At 39.0% G+C, this 17,584-nt stretch overlaps 1 protein-coding gene across 18 annotated transcripts in view; it reads left to right on the top strand.

The window, feature by feature from the left end:
* The window catches only part of ncoa2 (nuclear receptor coactivator 2), a 244,572-nt gene that overhangs the window by 153,902 nt on the left and 73,086 nt on the right, over nt 1-17,584 (top strand). For all 18 annotated transcript variants that reach the window (XM_078398135.1, XM_078398134.1, XM_078398129.1 and 15 more), the window contains 2 exons: nt 5,409-5,516; nt 8,189-8,361. In XM_078398135.1, coding sequence (XP_078254261.1) covers nt 5,428-5,516; nt 8,189-8,361 — 262 coding nt within the window. In that variant the 5' untranslated portion in view covers nt 5,409-5,427. The remainder of the gene's footprint in view (nt 1-5,408; nt 5,517-8,188; nt 8,362-17,584) is intronic.

Below are 17,584 nucleotides of genomic sequence, written 5' to 3'. Positions count from 1 at the left end.
GAGTTTTTCTGTACATTTTGAGTTTGACTGGATCCTTTCCACAATGAAAGTCCTAAAGGTCTGCATTTAGAGCAAGGCCTGTGTGGTTTGACATAATTCCTTTTTATTTTCCCAATGGAGCTCCTGCTACTTGTTTAGACATATGCTTTAGTAGTTTTAAAGAAACTAGGCCTAAAGAATTTGATATGGTAAATCCTACAGCCGTTTGTAATTCTCAGCAGCCCATTCGTTGCCATATTTATGCACTCAATGGGTCTAAAAGTTTGTACATCTCTATTAAAGATAGCCCTCCAAGAAAATATAGCAATAATATGCATAACATAAGATAATCAATGAGGTTGATCAGAAGACTAGATCAAAAATTCTTCAGACCACCCAGTGGAATAAAAGCCCTCCCCTTGGCAACCCGACACATATATCTTAAAGACACAGTAACTTGGCAGGTCAGGCAGCATATCTGGAAAACATTGATCGGTGATATTTCAGGTTTGGATCCTCCTTCATACTGATTGTACTAATGGGTTGGAGAGAGAAAGCTGTAAGCGAGGGGGAGGCTGGATAAAGTTTGGCCAGTGATAGGTGGATACAGGTGAAGGTGGTTTTTAATTTGCAGGTGGTTGGACAAAAGCCAGAGCCAAAAAGACCGTGTGAGATGGGAAGATTAGGATAGAAGAGTTGCAAAATGTGAAGCCAACAGCAGAAATATTGGTGGGAGGGGACAGGTGGGAAGGGGAAAAGGAAAAATGGGTGCGTATCCAGGTGGGGCACAGAGAAGATACAGGGAGAAAGGAGGGTGTTTGTAGGTTGTGTAGGAAGGAACTGCAGATGCTGGTTTAAACCGAAGATAGACATAAAAAGTTGGATACCAGGTAGACACAAAATGCTGAAGTAACTCAGCGGGATAGGCAGCATCTCTGGAGAGAAGGAATGGGTGACATTTTGGGTCGAGACCCTTCTTCAGACTGAAAGGCATGGGAAAGGGTTTATTACCTCAATTTGAAGAATTCAATGTTCATCGTGTAGAATTGTGAGCATGGTTGGATCTGCACATTTGTAAGACCCTAGAGAGTACTACCTAGCCATGGTAAACATGGTAGACGAGGGTTGTCACCTGGTAGAAACTTTTAAAATCAGGAAGAAGTTTGATAGGGATGTGATGTTTTCACTTGGGTTGTTGGTTTAGAACTAGTGCCCATGGATATATGATAGTCACTGGTAAATTGAATAAGAAATTATGATGAAACTTCTTGACTCCAAATCATGGACTGGCTGTTGCTATGGAAAACAGTATAGATATTTCAGAGAAACCAAGAAAAATGCATGACTGAAAAAGGTGTAGACAGATGTATTGATGAAGTGAAAGAAAGTTTGTGCCGGCCATCTGTGGGTTACCAACACCTGACTTATAGACACCCCCAACATAAGAACGAGCTTCCATAACTCCATTACAATCAAAAGTTGGGTATGCCTATATAAGTTTGTTCCCACAAATGGCAGAACTAGTTTCTCTTGTCATTTTTAGGGTTTTTTTCTTTTTTATCAGCCTGTATGCTTTTGCTGCTTTGTTATTACAATACTGTGAAGGTATGGATACCATATTGAGTGATTTTTGTGCATTTTCTGACTTGCAGACATAATTGATGGATGTCTGTAAAAGCGGACCCTGTTCGTTTTCTGAGAATGACCTGTGTCTTAAACATTAGAAGTATGTATCTGTTGGGCAAATGAGCCTGTTGAGACCACACCTGGAGTATAGACAATAGGTGCAGGAGTAGGCCATTCGGCCCTTCGAGCCAGCACCGCCATTCAATTTGATCATGGCTGATCATTCTCAGTCAGTACCCCGTTCCTGCCTTCTCCCCATACCCCCTGACTCCACTATGCTTAAGAGCTCTATCTAGCTCTCTCTTGGATGCATTCAGAGAATTGGCCTCCACTGCCTTCTGAGGCAGAGAATTCCACAGATTCACAACTCTCTGACTGAAAAAGTTTTTCCTCATCTCCATTCTAAATGGCCTACCCCTTATTCTTAAACTGTGGCCCCTTGTTCTGGACTCTCCCAACATTGGGAACATGTTTCCTGCCTCTAACGTGTCCAACCCCTTAATAATCTTATACGTTTCGATAAGATCCCCTCTCATCCTTCTAAATTCCAGTGTATACAAGCCTAGTCGCTCCAGTCTTTCAACATATGACAGTCCTGCCATTCCGGGAATTGAGGAAGGATATTCTTGCTATTGAGGGTGTGCAGTGTAGGTTCACGAGGTTAATTCCCAGGTTGGCGGGACTGTCATATGATGAAAAAATGGAGCGACTGGCCTTGTATTCACTGGTATTTAGAAGGATGAAAGGGGATCTTATAGAAACATAAAATTATTAAGGGATTGGGCACGCTAGATGCGGGAAACATGTTCCCGATGTTGGAGTCCAGAACCAGGGGCCATAGTTTAAGAATAAAGGGTAGGCCATGTAGAACTGAGATGAGGGGAAAAAAATTCACGTGGAGAGTTGTGAATTTGTGAAATTCTCTGCTTCAGAAGGCAGTGGAGGCCGATTCACTGGGTGCATTCAAAAGAGAATTAGATGGAGCTCTTTGGGCTAGTGGAATCAAGGGGTATGGGGAGAAGGCAGGAACGGGGTTCTGATTGTGGATGATCAGCGATTGAATGGTGGTGCTGGCTCGAATGGCCTACTCCTGCACCTATTGTCTATGTATGTTTTAGAGCTCTCTAATTCTGGGTTTTGTTAACCTGTTTCTTTTTGTTCTAACCTCCTGCCTTCCCAACTAGCTATAAAGGAAAATGTTTGAGATTTACCACAAGTATGCTGCTTCATCCGTTATGCAAGGATCACTTGCTCACAACTATCCATTTAGTTCCTTTTAGGATGTTTGTTTCTCAGACGTCAGTGAGTAGGTTATGCTGACACCTGACACGTCAGTGTGTCAATGCTCCAAAGATGTCACCTTGGGAATCTTGAGAAAGCATCTACATTCTTTGTTTTTGAAAAGTCGCTTTTAAAAGTGAAATCAGCAGCTCAATGACTCACTTATGACATGATTCATATTAGCAAATGTTCTTGTTATCTCCTTGGATATCTTTCCTGCACTGCTTGTGAGGCTGATCGCCTCATTAATGTAGAGGGCATATTCCGCAAATTAACTTCTATAGCTGGCCTCTTATCGCCTTGTCCTCGTGCTTATGCATGTTGAAAGATTACTACAAATTAAATCTTTTGTTATAAATGTTGGGATAATATCAGGACACATTGATGATGTTGTTAGAGCTTGAATATTGACCGGGTTACGTCCTGCACCTTGGCCACTGTAAGATTCTGAGGTGGCTGCATTGATTGCAGTTCAGCTTTCAACAATGCAGCAGTATTTCTGACTGGAACATCGGTGGGGTTTGCCTGAATTTCTGAAGTCTCTAGATGGTAGTTTGATTGAATAGCCTTCTGGCTTGGACAAATATTGCTGTTGAAGTGAGATTTGAAAGAAGGTGCTGGTAAGTAGTCTACCAGCATTTGCTGTACAGGTTCACACATGGAGAAGTGGAGTGGTCAGAATGGTCATTGCATTACTATGATCATTTATTTAAAATCACCTGTATTTTGTTATCACTGGTATTTTGGATCTTTTCTCATAAATCAATTGCATGTTATCTGACTTAGGATAATATTGAAATATAGTCAAGATTGATAAGGCAGACGTAGAAAATTCAATTTTTTGTCTTACAACGTGGTGAATCTTTTTTCTTTCTTCCCCACAAGAGTACATGCAAATCAAAGTACACATTTCTGTATTAAATGCTTTAATCTGTGCTTGAAAAGTTGTGTTAACAATGTGTTAGAGAACAATGCATGATATTAGATTAGTTGTCGACCTTCGTATAATTACCTGCTCATTTTAATTTTGATGTTCAGTGTTACTCTATGAAAACGACAAATGAATGAGCAATTGGAATTCTGATAATAAATGTAAAATGCCTGGTCTGGGAACCCATTTTTGGCACAAAGGAATTTAACTTCTTTCAAAAATGATTCACTGCTTTTTTTATATCTAAATTGGTTGTTGAGAGGTAATAAAGAAATTTACTGCTTCAATCCTGTATTTGTGCTGAGCGTTAGGTATTGATGGGGATTTGATGTTTCCAGATGTTGCCAGCTACTCTCGGAATAATTGAATCACACAGTTGCTTAACGTTCTTCGAGTATGGTGTTCTTTTCAGCTGGATTTTCTGTATTGATAGGCAGCTTCAGGTGATTGATTTAGTCTTTCTTTAGAGACTGATCCCAAGATAATAATTCTGTTCAGTTACTCTTTTTGATGACTGCACATGATTATTTAGTAGGTCAGAGTTCTTGTGATAGTGAGTTTTGCTGGCTTACATGAATCTCGGTGTGGGAAGAGTTCTCTCAGTTGAAGAAATTGTTAAGTCAACTTCTAGTGTTGCCCACACATTGGGAAGTTATTGGTGCATTCTCCATCACTTTCAATTGGAAAATCTAGGCGTGGGCAGCCTTACGATTTATTGCAGTTATCAGAGTAAATTAGAGAATTATTTTTACCACTTTGTTGCTTGCTTTAATTATCATTGATTCTGTGCTTTAACCAATTGAATGCCAGTATATTCTTGCCATGGAAGGAGAGCCACAAAGTGTCATTTGGTTGACTACTGATATGTCAGGACTGACATGAGAAGAGATTGGATCATTTAGGATTGTTTTCATTAGTGTGTAGAAGAAAGAAAGGGGGGGTTTAGAAACCCATAAAACTTTAAATGTCTGGAGAGTCTAGATTCAGGGAAAATGTTCCCAATGGTCAAGTGAGTCCAGAACTAAGATATCAAATATGCTATTCAGGACCAGGGAGAAATTCTTTCACCAGAGGGTGGTGAACCTGTGGACTTCATTACCACTAGAGGTAGTTTAAAATTAGATTTATTCCAGGATTAGGTGGAAATATTTCTTAATGCTATAGGGATCAGAGGATGCAGGGACAAGGTGCTATTTGGCCGTCCTCCTCTTGAATGACGGATCAGGCCTGAAACACTGAATGGCTGCCTTTCAACCTCTTTTCCTTTCTATGTTCTGTGAAATTGAGTAGTCTGGCATGGCATTGAGATAGGCTAAAAGCCATAAATGCATAGACCAGCGCGCACACACACAAGCAAGTGTGCATATGCATATTTGTATGCTGTGAATGTAAATGTGACTAATGAATATAAAGTGTAATATATAATCCAGTGGTTGATGTTGTCCTGAGTATTAGAACCATATTTGTATCTCCATTTGAATACTAAGGCAAGTGATTTATGAAACCTTGCATGAATGCCAACATGGCACAGCAGAGAAAGCTGAACACTTTTTTAACATAAAGTTGTAACTGAAACTTCTTTTACCTTCAGCTGCTTATATGTCCACAAGATGAGTGGAATGGGTGAAAATGCCTCTGACCTTGCCAGATTAGACTCGAGAAAACGCAAGGAATTGCCATGTGACCACCCAAGACCAAGGTAAGATATAAAGTTAAGGAAAGTTAGCAATATGTTCAATGACTAACATACTTGTAAGATAAATGACATTAATTATCCAACTCATTTACAGCCTTCTCTTGATTAAAATGTGCTTTTTTCTCCAATATTTTCATCACTAAAATATTTTGTTATTTTTCATCCTTTTAATCCGTTTCGATTCTTCAATATTTAGCTTTGAGAATAGGGTCTTGAATAGGATCTTTAGTTCACAATAGAACCACATTCGATTTTTTTGTTTACATTTTTATTACATTCTAAGTTGGTCTTTGAATATTTTTCCATCTGCCAGACTCCCAAATTCTCAACGGACAAAAGACCTGCATTTGAATACTTTTTTCATTCCTTCAAGACGTAAATCCAAGTGCACAATTCTGAAATTGGCTAACTTAGTAACCTGTAAGATTCCTATACCATCTGCCTCAGTTACTTAATCAGCACAAGCAATTAGCATGTACTATTACTAACTTCTGGGTGGGGGGAGGGGGGGAAACACTTCAAACTGGCACTTTACCAAGGGAAAAAGAATAAGAGGTAAAAGAGAAATAATAAAATATAAAGTGAAAGTGTAAAACAGGAAATTGAACCTTTTTTTGTTGTGATTCAAAGAATAACACCATCTACATGTGTGAGATCTCAAATAATGTGAGAAATACAGTGTCGGGGCACAGAGCAAGGTTGGACTTGGTAGCAAGAGAAGTTATCTTATTGAATTCGTATTGCCAATAAAAATTATTTGGAAGAACAAATTCACCCTGAGGGAAATAATGGGGTAGTCATTAAAGAGGTGCCAATAAATGGTGCATGATTGAGCATCAAATATTTCAGGTTGTTTGGAATGTAGAGCAAAATTGGTGAACCAGAAGGAGCATCAGCATTAATAAAAGATGATGAAAGTATAACGGTGGAAAGAAATGGCATCAGTAAGGATGAGTAATCGGTAGAGAGGATGCTAAACTCCAGGAAGAGCCATGTATCATCCTCCAAACTGTGCTGACTTCATCTGGATAAACCTACATGTAGCAAGGAAGTATATAGTGGAAGCAATGTGGTTGCAATGGGAGATTTTCAATTTCATGTGCGCTTGACAAAATAGAATAGTTCCAGCAGGAAAGCTGAAACTTTTATGGAGGACCAACAAGAGATGAGACTATTTAGATTTGACGAGTAACAAACAAAAAAATCGTCGTTGTGGCTATCCCTCGAGGTCGAGGATGATGGTCTACGTTCCGAAGAACGAAGATGCCTGTGCGTGTTTTGTTTGACGTGTACTTGATGTTGCACTCCAAGAAGCACACGGTCCTTCACAAATCAATCAACTACTTCCAATGGCAAAGGAACCGAGACAATTGAAGCTGATAGATCTGTTGCGGCCTTCATCCGCCTTCACAGCCGTTGAGTTCAAGATAATTTTGTCCGTCTGATCCGCCGTTGAGGTCTTGTAGGTTCGATCGTTCTTAGTCTGGACCCTCATCCTCCACTTTACCGCCATGGGTGGCCCAACCAGAAGCTAGTGCTTCCGACGGCATCGCTCTCGGAATCATGGGGGCACGCAAGCCTCTTCACCATGACAAGGTGAACGATCCGAAGAGGAAACAAAAAAATAATTAACAGTCTAATAGTAATAAAATAAATTGCAGTTCGGTAATTCTAATATTGATTGAATCTGATATTAGATTTTTAAAGGCAGGAACAAGAATAGTTAACTTTAAAACAATGAGTAGATTAACCATGTATAATTGTCCTGTTTTTCTGTGAATAAATGGCATTTAAAGAAATGTTTGCCAGTGTTTAAAAATGTCTATATCGCCAAAAGATAAAAGTTGCTTGTGTGCAATTAAGCAACTATTGATAAGAAACTAGTGGGAGTTATTATGGGTTTGTCTACAAGAATAGGCCCATATAAAAATATGGAATTAAAGAAATCAAGTAGTATACACATTTAAAAAGTGGCGTGAATTACTCAAGGATTCATGAAATAATACTCGGCCACAGATAATGAAACTAACAGTAAATGTTCTTTTAAAGAACTTAAGAATAGGATTGTGGCAATGAGGAATATTGATGCATTAAGTGCAGAATTCAATAACATAATACTTAATTCTTTGAACAGATTTTTCTGTTTTCTACCCTAATACTGTCTTGCATGGTTTGGTGTTAGAGTTTGTTTGAAAAGGTTCCTCATTGAGGTTTCTAAGTCTTGTTAATCGTGTAATTAAGGTACTCTTAACTATTAATAACCATATTCCAACTAAGGTAGTTGGTTCGAGGGAATCATAACCTTTCCTCCTGGAGACCAAATTTAATTTTTAGATATTTAAACTATTGATTATTTTCAATGCTGAATTCCTCATTTCACGAAGAAAGCCAATCCTGAGACTGTGCTGTTTTAGATTTTTAGAAAATAATTTTTTTTCTACCATTCTGAAAATCGTGATTAGAGGAATGCAACATATATTTTATTGCTATATTCAACTTTACCTTAGCTGCAGTATTAGTTTGCTCTGAGAAGATGTGATTATATTTTTTGACCAATCTTGTATAATTGGATGGAGTTACACAAAGACGAACAATTTTAACTCCTTGCATTTCACAAGGTGAAGTAGCCTTCATTGTGTTTGGCGTCTAATACTGCTGCTTTTGTATTTTAACAGCCCCAAACGTTACACTGAGAAACGTCATCGAGAGCAAGAAAATAAGTACATTGAAGAACTTGCTGAGCTGATATTCGCTAATTTTAATGACATTGACAACTTCAACGTTAAGCCAGACAAATGTGCAATCCTAAAAGAAACTGTGAAAAGAATCCGGCATATAAAAGAGCAGGGTAAGTTAACTAATGACACGGAATTTGCCTGGTTTCAAAAGGATTAATGTCAGATGTGTTTGGGACATAGTCCACATTGAAATGCAATGGTCCAAATGCAGTGGTTGCACTTCCCAATTTCATATGCCCTACTTTCTGTTCACCTCCTCCATTTTGATTTTGGCAGCTTTTCATCGGTGGTGCACATGAATTCTAGGTCACGTTATTATGATTTTGAAAAAATTGGAAATTGAGTGAGTACATGCAAGGGCAAATCCATCTCAGTAATATAGAAAAAGTCCTGAAAATTCATGTTTAAGACTGATAATTTAACTGTCTCTAATAAAAGGAAACCATACTCTATCATTTTCATGATGGCTTGGAATAATCCTCATAGTAAAAAAAACATTTCTTATTTATTGTTTTATTACTTTCAAGAGTTTGAGAACTCGTTTTCCTTGAGTGGTGTTGCTTGGAATTCCACTCCGGTGACCCCTTATGAGTCATTGGCTTTAATTGAAACCTAATCAAACCGTGTAATTTGTTTCCAGCTGCAGCTGTAGAAGTTCCTCTTCCATTCTGTTAGATCAGATTTCAGTTTTCATCAGAGATAAATTCATTTTGACTAGAAAGAAAAATTGTGCCAAATATGGAAAATGTGTTGTGTAATTTTAAGTGTTTTGCAACCTATTCCAGTTGTACAGGTTTGAAATCTTGGTAGGCTGTGGGCATGTTTGAAATAGCACTAGAGTGAATCATCTGACGTATTTTGTTTACAATTTGAGAAATCAAGAGTTACGGGCGAAGTTGTAGTCTGGAGAAAATTAAATCTGCCATCCTCACCTGAAGATGTGATGGATTGGCAATAGAGAATAATATAATAATAATAATAATAATAACAATAATAATAACAATAATAATAGACTTTATTGTCATTCAAACATTATACACCAGACAAGTGCATATTTGAACGAAATTCCGTTGCATCTGGCTCACAATGTAAGACCGAATAATAAAAATAGATAAAATAAAATAAAGAAGTAACTCGCACATTAAAATAATGGCGGCGGATTATTGGGAATTCAAGATTCTGATGGCTCGGGGGAAGAAGCTATTGCAGAACCTGGCTGTTCTGCTCCATATGCTGCAGTACCTTTTACCAGAGGGCAGCAGAGTGAACAGTCCATGGCGGAGATGGGTGGGGTCTTTGATAATGTTGTTGGCCTTGGTCAAGCAGCATTTGTGTGCAATGTCCTGGATGGAAGGAAGTGAAGTCCCGATGATTTTCTCAGCCGTTCTCACCACTCTCTGCACGGACTTCCAGTCCGAGGCTTTGCAGTCCCCAAACCAGACAGAGATGCAGCTGGTCAGTATGCTCTCTGTGGTGCCTCTGTAGAAAGTGGTGAGGATGAGATGGGGAGGTGTGCTCTTCTCATCCGGCGCAGAAAGTGCAAAAGCTGCTGGGCTCTCTTGATTAGAGATGCAGTGCTTAGGGACCAGGTCAGACTATCTGTGATCTGCACCCCCAGGAACTTAGTGCTACTGACTAACTCCACAGCGGTGTCACTGATGTGGAGTGGTGTGTGACTGCGCCGGTTTCTCCTGAAGTCAACGATGATCTCCTTTGTTTTGTCGACATTCAGGACCAGATTGTTTGTGTTGCATCACTCCACCAGTTGTTTCACCTCCTCCCTGTAAGCCACACTGTAAGAACACAAATCATTTAAGAGGTAGCAGTAATTAGCAGAGTTGCAAAGTTGAAATAACAACAGAAAATGCAAGAAAAACCTCAGCAAATCCGACACATTCTGTGGAATGAGAAACAGTTAACATTTCAGGATTGGAACAGGACTGGGTTCTGATTAAGGGTCTTGCAACTGAAATATTAACACTCACTTTCCATAGATGCTGCATGACCACCGGAATTTTTCCAGCATTTTCTAATTTTATTTGAGATTTCCAGTATCTGCAGTTTGTTGATATTCATTGTTGTAAAGGAACTGACAATGCGGACAAATTTCTAGATTAACAGTCTGTGGCAATTGCGATTTTGAGTTTGTGTATTTTATTTTGTATTATGCTACTTAAATTTAAAATGAAATGCTTGTCTCAGGGACATTAGTTATGGATTGGAATAAAATCACATCTGCTGTGTAAGCGTACGTCATTTAAGGAAATCTGCCATCCTCATCCGACAGATAAGGCCTCTGGTGACTCCAGAGCCATCAATGTGTTAATTGCTTTTAAACTCTTAAATGCTTCATCAGTTTGGGGACAATTAAAGATGGACAAAAACATTGCATTATCAGTTATGTCCAAGACCTGTAAACTGATAAATAGAAACCAACCTTGCAAGGAAATAAAAGACTGAGGGAGATAGAGAGTTCCTCTATTGTGAAAATTTGTAAAAGATGAACTAAATCTAAAAAAATGATTAAAGGGAGATGTTTAATCTCAACACTGTGAAGAATTTGGATGTTTATTAGAAGGTATTTGTGTTTTGGAGGAAATGGACCGAGGAGCAAGACTCACAGTCATGACAATAATCTAGAAAACCGCAGAGAGCTTGCAAAGCTGTTGGTAATGTGAAGTTAGGGAATAATTATTATTTTCACCTTGCAACTCTGTCTGAGTTTTAAGAGAGATGTTGAAGTGCCTGAATAGATCTTCAAGACTTAGCTTCAAAGAGTGTTCAGACAGTGTTTTGTCACAAAATAAGGAAATGGGCTGAGTGGAGAAATGGTGCCTGTTCCTCTTGCATCAGAGCTGGGCCAAGAAGAAAGGAAGTCGCCAAAGAGCTTTGGGGGTAAGGGGGGGGTGGAGTGGCGAGGACGATGGGGGGTGGAACAAACCCATCAATTCATGACTGTTAGAAATAAGACAAATGCAAACGTGACCTCAAAGAGCTAAAGTAAAGGTGAGACTTTTATTAATCAGTTAAAAATAAAGACGGATCGAAATCAACAAAAGATGTCACAAATTTACATCATATTTGAAGTCGGTGATTAAAATTGCAAGGACATCCACAATCAACGTTTTAAGTTTGTGAAATCTTTTGTTGATTTTGATTCTGCTTTATTTTGTAATGAATAATGTCGGAGAGAGTCAGTTAACATTTATTTATTCTCCTCCCTAGTTAACATGTTACAAACAATGATTTAACATGCTCAAATGCTGGAAGTATCAATGATTGCTACATTATTTAATAGAGAATTGTTGCACAAGTTTCAATAGAAGTGATAGCTGGTGATTTTCCAAAGGAACTCTCTGGAGAAGCCGCCTTCAATAAAACTGACAGCCTATGCTCTAAAAAGACAATGATGGCTGATTAGAGCAGGGAGGTTACAAGTTTTATTTTCCAAGAATAGTTCTTGTCTAAATGTAATAATATTTATGGGTGCTTGTTTATGTGTATGGGTGTCCATCAATTGGGTGTTTGTAACAAAGACATGGCCTGTAAACTGCAGTAAGTGTAGGTCAAGCTTCCTCAATTGCTCTTCATGGAAATCAATCTGGGAAATCTGCACGGCACTGATCTCAAAGCCACTCCATCCCTCCTTCGAGTACAGAGACTTGTTGTGGAATAATCCTTTACAATCAGCATTTGTCTTGCAATTTCTGCGGCTGACCATAGGAAAAACAACAGTAGATTTGGGGAAATCTGCAAGATTGAAGACATTTTGTTAACTTTTAATGACGGTTATGATATAGTTTGACAAGATTTAGAGAATATACTGCGACGGTAGCTAACAATTCTGCCACTGTATGTGGAGTTCTGGGAGACCAGAGTCAAATGACTGGTGTCATATGTTGTGATGGGAGGAGGTTGTAGAATTAAGATTGAAGGGAATTTTGAAGTTTTAGTTTTGAGATTCAGGGTGCCTGAGGAAAGCAGTGAACTGCTGAAGTGATAAGAAAACTTGACTGCATAAGTTCTGTACCAAGAATAATCTTCATAGGAAAATGTTTGGGAGACCAGCAGAAAGTGCATTAGAGAAGGCCATATTTGGATTAACAAAGCCATGGCTAAGGTTTTAACAATAAAGTTGCAGAGATGCATGCTTTATGATTTTATGATGTGATACTCGGTGTTTCATTCTGTGGGAAGGGAGGAGTAGCATGCTGTTTTTCATAGAAAATAATTTAAATTGTTTTAGTTTCCTCAAGTTGATGCAAGTTCCAACTCACCAGCGACTTAGTCTGGAAAAATCTAGCAAGATGGCATACAGATAAATGGACAATAAAATGGACATTAGTCTTGTGTTTGCAAATTAGGTGATGGGTGGAATATGTGAATCTAAATGAAAGAAAGGAGGTTGGTTGGCAAGAGATGAAACTGTAAACTGCTGTAAACTGGAAAAGAAGCTATCGCAAGAGATGCAAGAATGGATCTAGTGAGGACAGCTCTCCTCAACAGATCTCGCAGGACCATGAAGTTGTTGACGGCTTCACAGTATGATTGTGAAAAGTAAGGGAGGATACGCTGCAGTAGATTGCAAGAAAATTATTGAGTATTATGAATAGGACAATCCACTGACGTGCAGAACAGAAGGGAAGTTGAGTGTTGTAGGTTGGATTGTTTGGTGAAAAAAGAGGATATTTGATAGGAGATAGTAGTTGAAAGGGATCGTGATCACCAGGGCAGAATGTCAGGCTATTGGGGGATATCGTGGGAGACTATGGGGTGAAGCTACAGGATAGATTAACAGATTAAATTGCTGCAGGTTTTGTATTTTATGGACATGCGGATCAATGAGTAAGAATTGTGAGGAGACTTTGGAAAGACAAGAAAGGAAGGTTATTAGAGGGGATTTGGGTGAGGCAAGTGAAGATGAGGAGAGCAATAGGAATTTAAGTCTACTGACTTTTATAAGGTAGAGCAACTTGTCTTTAACCTCCTGCTACCTTGGTGCAGGTAGGTGGTTTGTGCTCTGAGTCCCACATCTTTTGTATGTCTCTGGTGAATGTTGGCCCTTGATGAGGACTTTGAGAGAAATATTAATGATTATAGACAGCAGAATCAAAACCATTGGGCATGTGCAATATTTGCTTTAGTGAAGTTGGAGTGGAAGGAGACGTGAAGAAAAGAGTTTGAGTTTAGTTTATTGTCATGTATACATTGTCAGGTATAGTGAAAAGCTTTTGTTGTGTGATAACCAGTCAACAGAAAGACAATACATGATTATAATCGAGCCATCCACAGTGGAACACAAAAGATCTCTTTAAATAATGCGAGACTAACATCAAGAGATTTTGAAGGGGAAAAAAGTAAATTCTTTAGCTTGAGGAGTCGAGTACATAAACCTGGATGTATTAAAGGTGATGCTTCGGAAATGTTTGGTCAGAACTGGTGTGAACAGACTTTGATGTACATGTGAATATTACATACAGGCTTCACTAAGTTGGAAACTATTAGTGTGTACACTGAGCTTTCATTAGGCCCATATTGATGGCATGGTCATCCAATCTTGTGTATGTCCCTGGTGAATGTCAGCACTTAATAAAAGACAGAGCAATGGCATAGTCCTCCTTATATATAAAATAAGAACTGCAGATGCTGGTTAATAGATAAAAGAACTGAAGAAGGGTCTCAACCCAAAACGTCAACCATTCCTTCACTTCAGAGATGCTGCCTGTCCCGCTGAGTTACTCCAGCTTTTTGTGTCTATCTTTGGTTTAAACCAGCATCTGCAGTTCCTTCTTACACAAAGGACACAAACTGCTGGAGTAGCTCAGCAGGTCAGCCAGCAGCCCTGGAGTATAGGACATTTCAGGTAGAGATCCTTCTTCACACTTCCTTATGTTAGTGTTGAGTAAACATTTTGAAAGAACACAGAGGAGACAAACTGGAAAATTGTTCTGAAATTCGGGTTTGGAAAAGAAAGGTAGGCAGAGAACTTGAGCAAAAGGTGAGAATGATGTTTTGTAGCCAGAGTGTGATTGCATTAAAAATTGAGAGTTGTGAATTTTGGATGCAGTATTTCAGAGGTTCTCTGAAAAACATCCAGGGGAACAATTTGTTCTTTGATACAACATTTGGTTGTCCATGTGTGATTTGAAGCCTGGAATATTTTTAAGCTATTTGGTTGCAAAGTCCTGCTTCGTGTTTGACACACAGGTCAAGTGGTCAGAGGTTATGTAAAATCTCTCATAAAATGATGATGCAGCGGTCTTGAATGGGAATAGAAGGTTAATTCCAAGCAAATACCAGGCAATGATTTTTAGGTGTTTGTTCATTGACAGAATTCACTGTTTTGTTTGGATGTTTTTGTCTCTTAACCTGGTATTTATAGATTAAAATCTGATACGCTCAAATGTCAATAACCAAACCTAACTGATTTGCTCTTAGATGCCATTAATATGCAAGGGTTTAAAATTACATCCTCATTTATCTGAAAATGCCAGATAAATGTTTTCAGCACTTTATCCTTGTTTGCTCTCTTGTTTTGCTCATTGATTTCAAAGAGGCTGGAATTCAACCAGCAATTCGAATATGGTTAATTTCTGAGTAGGTACTTTTTCATACATTTCTAGTATTCTGTACTCAGGGAGTTTTGGTAGCTTCCTGAAATATCACCTTGGAGACTGTTTCTAGGAAACGTATCCCCTAAACGGGCTTCCCCCCCTCCCCCCCATATCAAAAATCTTCTATCCCACCACTCTATCTCCAGGTCCCTCAGGTCGGCCGATTTAAGGCTACTCACTATCCCGCGGTCTAGGCTTAAGCTCAGGGGTGACCGTGCTTTTGCGGTTGCAGCTCCTAGACTGTGGAACAGCATCCCTCTCCCCATCAGAACTGCCCCTCCATCGACTCCTTTAAGTCCAGGCTCAAAACCTATTTCTACTCCCTAGCGTTTGAGGCCCTCTGAGGGGGCGCTGTGAACTGTTTATGTGTGTGCTGTTATGTGTGTGCCATTGTATGTTCGTTTCTTAGTACCTGAACTGATGTACAGCACTTTGGTCAACGTGGGTTGTTTTTAAATGTGCTATACAAATAAAATTGACTTGACTTGACTACTTGTGAGATATTGAGAATGTAGTGGTCGTTCTCCAGCAGGAGAGATGCACAGTTGATTTCCTGTCTCAACCTGAATACAGAAGTAACCATCAAGGTGGGGAAAGAAGCAGAAGGCTAGCCACTAATTCCATCTTCCTCATTGATATCAGTGGTTGAACCAGACCCCTTTTAAAACTTCTGTCCCAAATGACCAGAGGCAGAGCTCATGATTTCACATTCTTCATCATAACAACCATCTGGTATCCACTGTCTAGAACCTTACCTGTTTCTAACCCTTCACCAGCTACCCTCATGCTCAAATTCCCACTCCTACCTTTGTCACCCCTGAACAAACATTCGCATGTGGCTGTGCTGAGTCTCCCATCCATTACCATTGACAGATGCAATTACATCCAATACTGCCAGATGTCTTCTGACCTCTATCCAGTCTGTGCAGAGTTTGTGCGTTCTCCCTGTGACCGTCTCTCTGTGGGTTTTCTCTGGGTGCTCCGGTTTCCTCCCACATTCCAAAGACATGCAGGTTTGTACTTCAATTGGCTTATGTAAATTGCTCTCATTGTGTAGGATGTGAAAGTGGGATAACATAGAACTAATGTACAGATGATCAATGGTCAGTATGGACTCGGTGCAGCAAAAGGCCTGTTTCCACACTGTATCTCTAAACTACTTCCACATCACTCCTATGCTGATCGGCATTGGTTCCCAGTGCTCAGTTAAAATTAGCCTTTCATATTTCAGTCCTATCATGGCCCTTTTCCTTAATCTTCACCAGGCTTCACTATCCACTGATAACTCTTCCAGCTCTCTGACAGAGCAAAAATCAAATTAATCCGATTAATTCACAATGTAAACTTTAGAAATCAATTTTCAGTAATCTAAGGATGACCATGAACAATAGAGAGAAGCATGAAATTATATATCAATGCTAACATTAAAAATTGCAGGTATGTGCACAGAAGCTTGATCAGTTAAAAACTGAGGCCAAGCAGAAGAAGCGAGATATTTGGAGGAGTGACTAAAAGCTACCACCACCATATCTTTCATTTATATAATGCCCTTAATGTTGTGAAACTTTCTGAGGGACGATATCAATTAAAGTTCGATACCAAAGTCAGAACACCAAATCCTGGTTAGAATGTTGAATTTTAAACTGAAGAAAGGTTAAAGCAGGAAATATGGGACCATGTAGAATAAATGAGAAGGAAACTGGTGTATGTCTTCAGAGGACCCTTGATTAGATGCCATTCAAGAAGTGATAAATCAAAATGAGGGTATGTGGGATATGTGGTACTATCCTCGCATATATTGAAGATTGATTAATAGAGGGAAAACAGGGTGAATGATTTTTGGGTTGGGAGGCTGGAAGTAGTCAGATGCCTCAGGGATCGATGCTGTTCACAATCTACATCAATGATATGGATAAATAGACCAAGTATTATATATCCAGATTTGATGTTGATAGAAAATGAACTACAATTGCTGAAAATCTAAAATTAAAAACAAAAATGCTGGAAATAGCAGTTCAGATTCTGTCAGTGGGAAGAGAAATGGAGTTAACATTTCAGGACTTTGTCACAACTTTGTGGCTTCGGATCTTGAAAATGTTATTCTGTGTCTTTTCCCACAGATGCAGCCTGACTTGTCGAGTATTTCCATTGTTTTCTGTTCATACTTTGGGTGCAATTGTGAATTATGAGGAGGATGTCAAGAGGCTTCAAGGATTTTATAAAATGAAAATCAATAAAAAGCTACAGTTGCTGGCAGTCCGAAAGACAAAATACATTGGGTCCCAAATCTGAAACATTAACTCTGTTTCTCTTTGAGCTGACATTGCCTGACCTGATGAATGTTTCAAGCATTGTCTGTTTATATTTTGAGGTTATATAAGCAGGCTGTGAAGAGGTAAGCCATGGCATTTTGAATGCCATGTAGAAAAATGTGACATAATCTCTTACAGTAGGAAAAAAATTAAAGCAAAATATTTTAAATGGTGAAAGATTTGGTGAAAGATTTGAAAGGTGTTTTGGTACAGAGAGACCAGAATCTACTAGCATATGAATCACTGAATATTAGTGTGCAGGTACAGTAAATAATCAGGTTGATAAACAGTGTGGAGTCTTCATTGCAAGAGGATTTGAGTCCAAGTGTAAAGACATCTAACTGCAATTATTTAGGTCCCTAATGAGACCGTATATGCAATATTGTGTGAGAAATGTTATACTTGCA

This window comes from Rhinoraja longicauda, chromosome 4, assembly GCF_053455715.1.
Source record: "Rhinoraja longicauda isolate Sanriku21f chromosome 4, sRhiLon1.1, whole genome shotgun sequence".
In the NCBI taxonomy this organism is placed as follows: Eukaryota; Metazoa; Chordata; class Chondrichthyes; order Rajiformes; family Arhynchobatidae; genus Rhinoraja; species Rhinoraja longicauda.
Note: the sequence above shows the minus strand (reverse complement) of the source record. Positions and strands in the feature narration are given on the sequence as shown.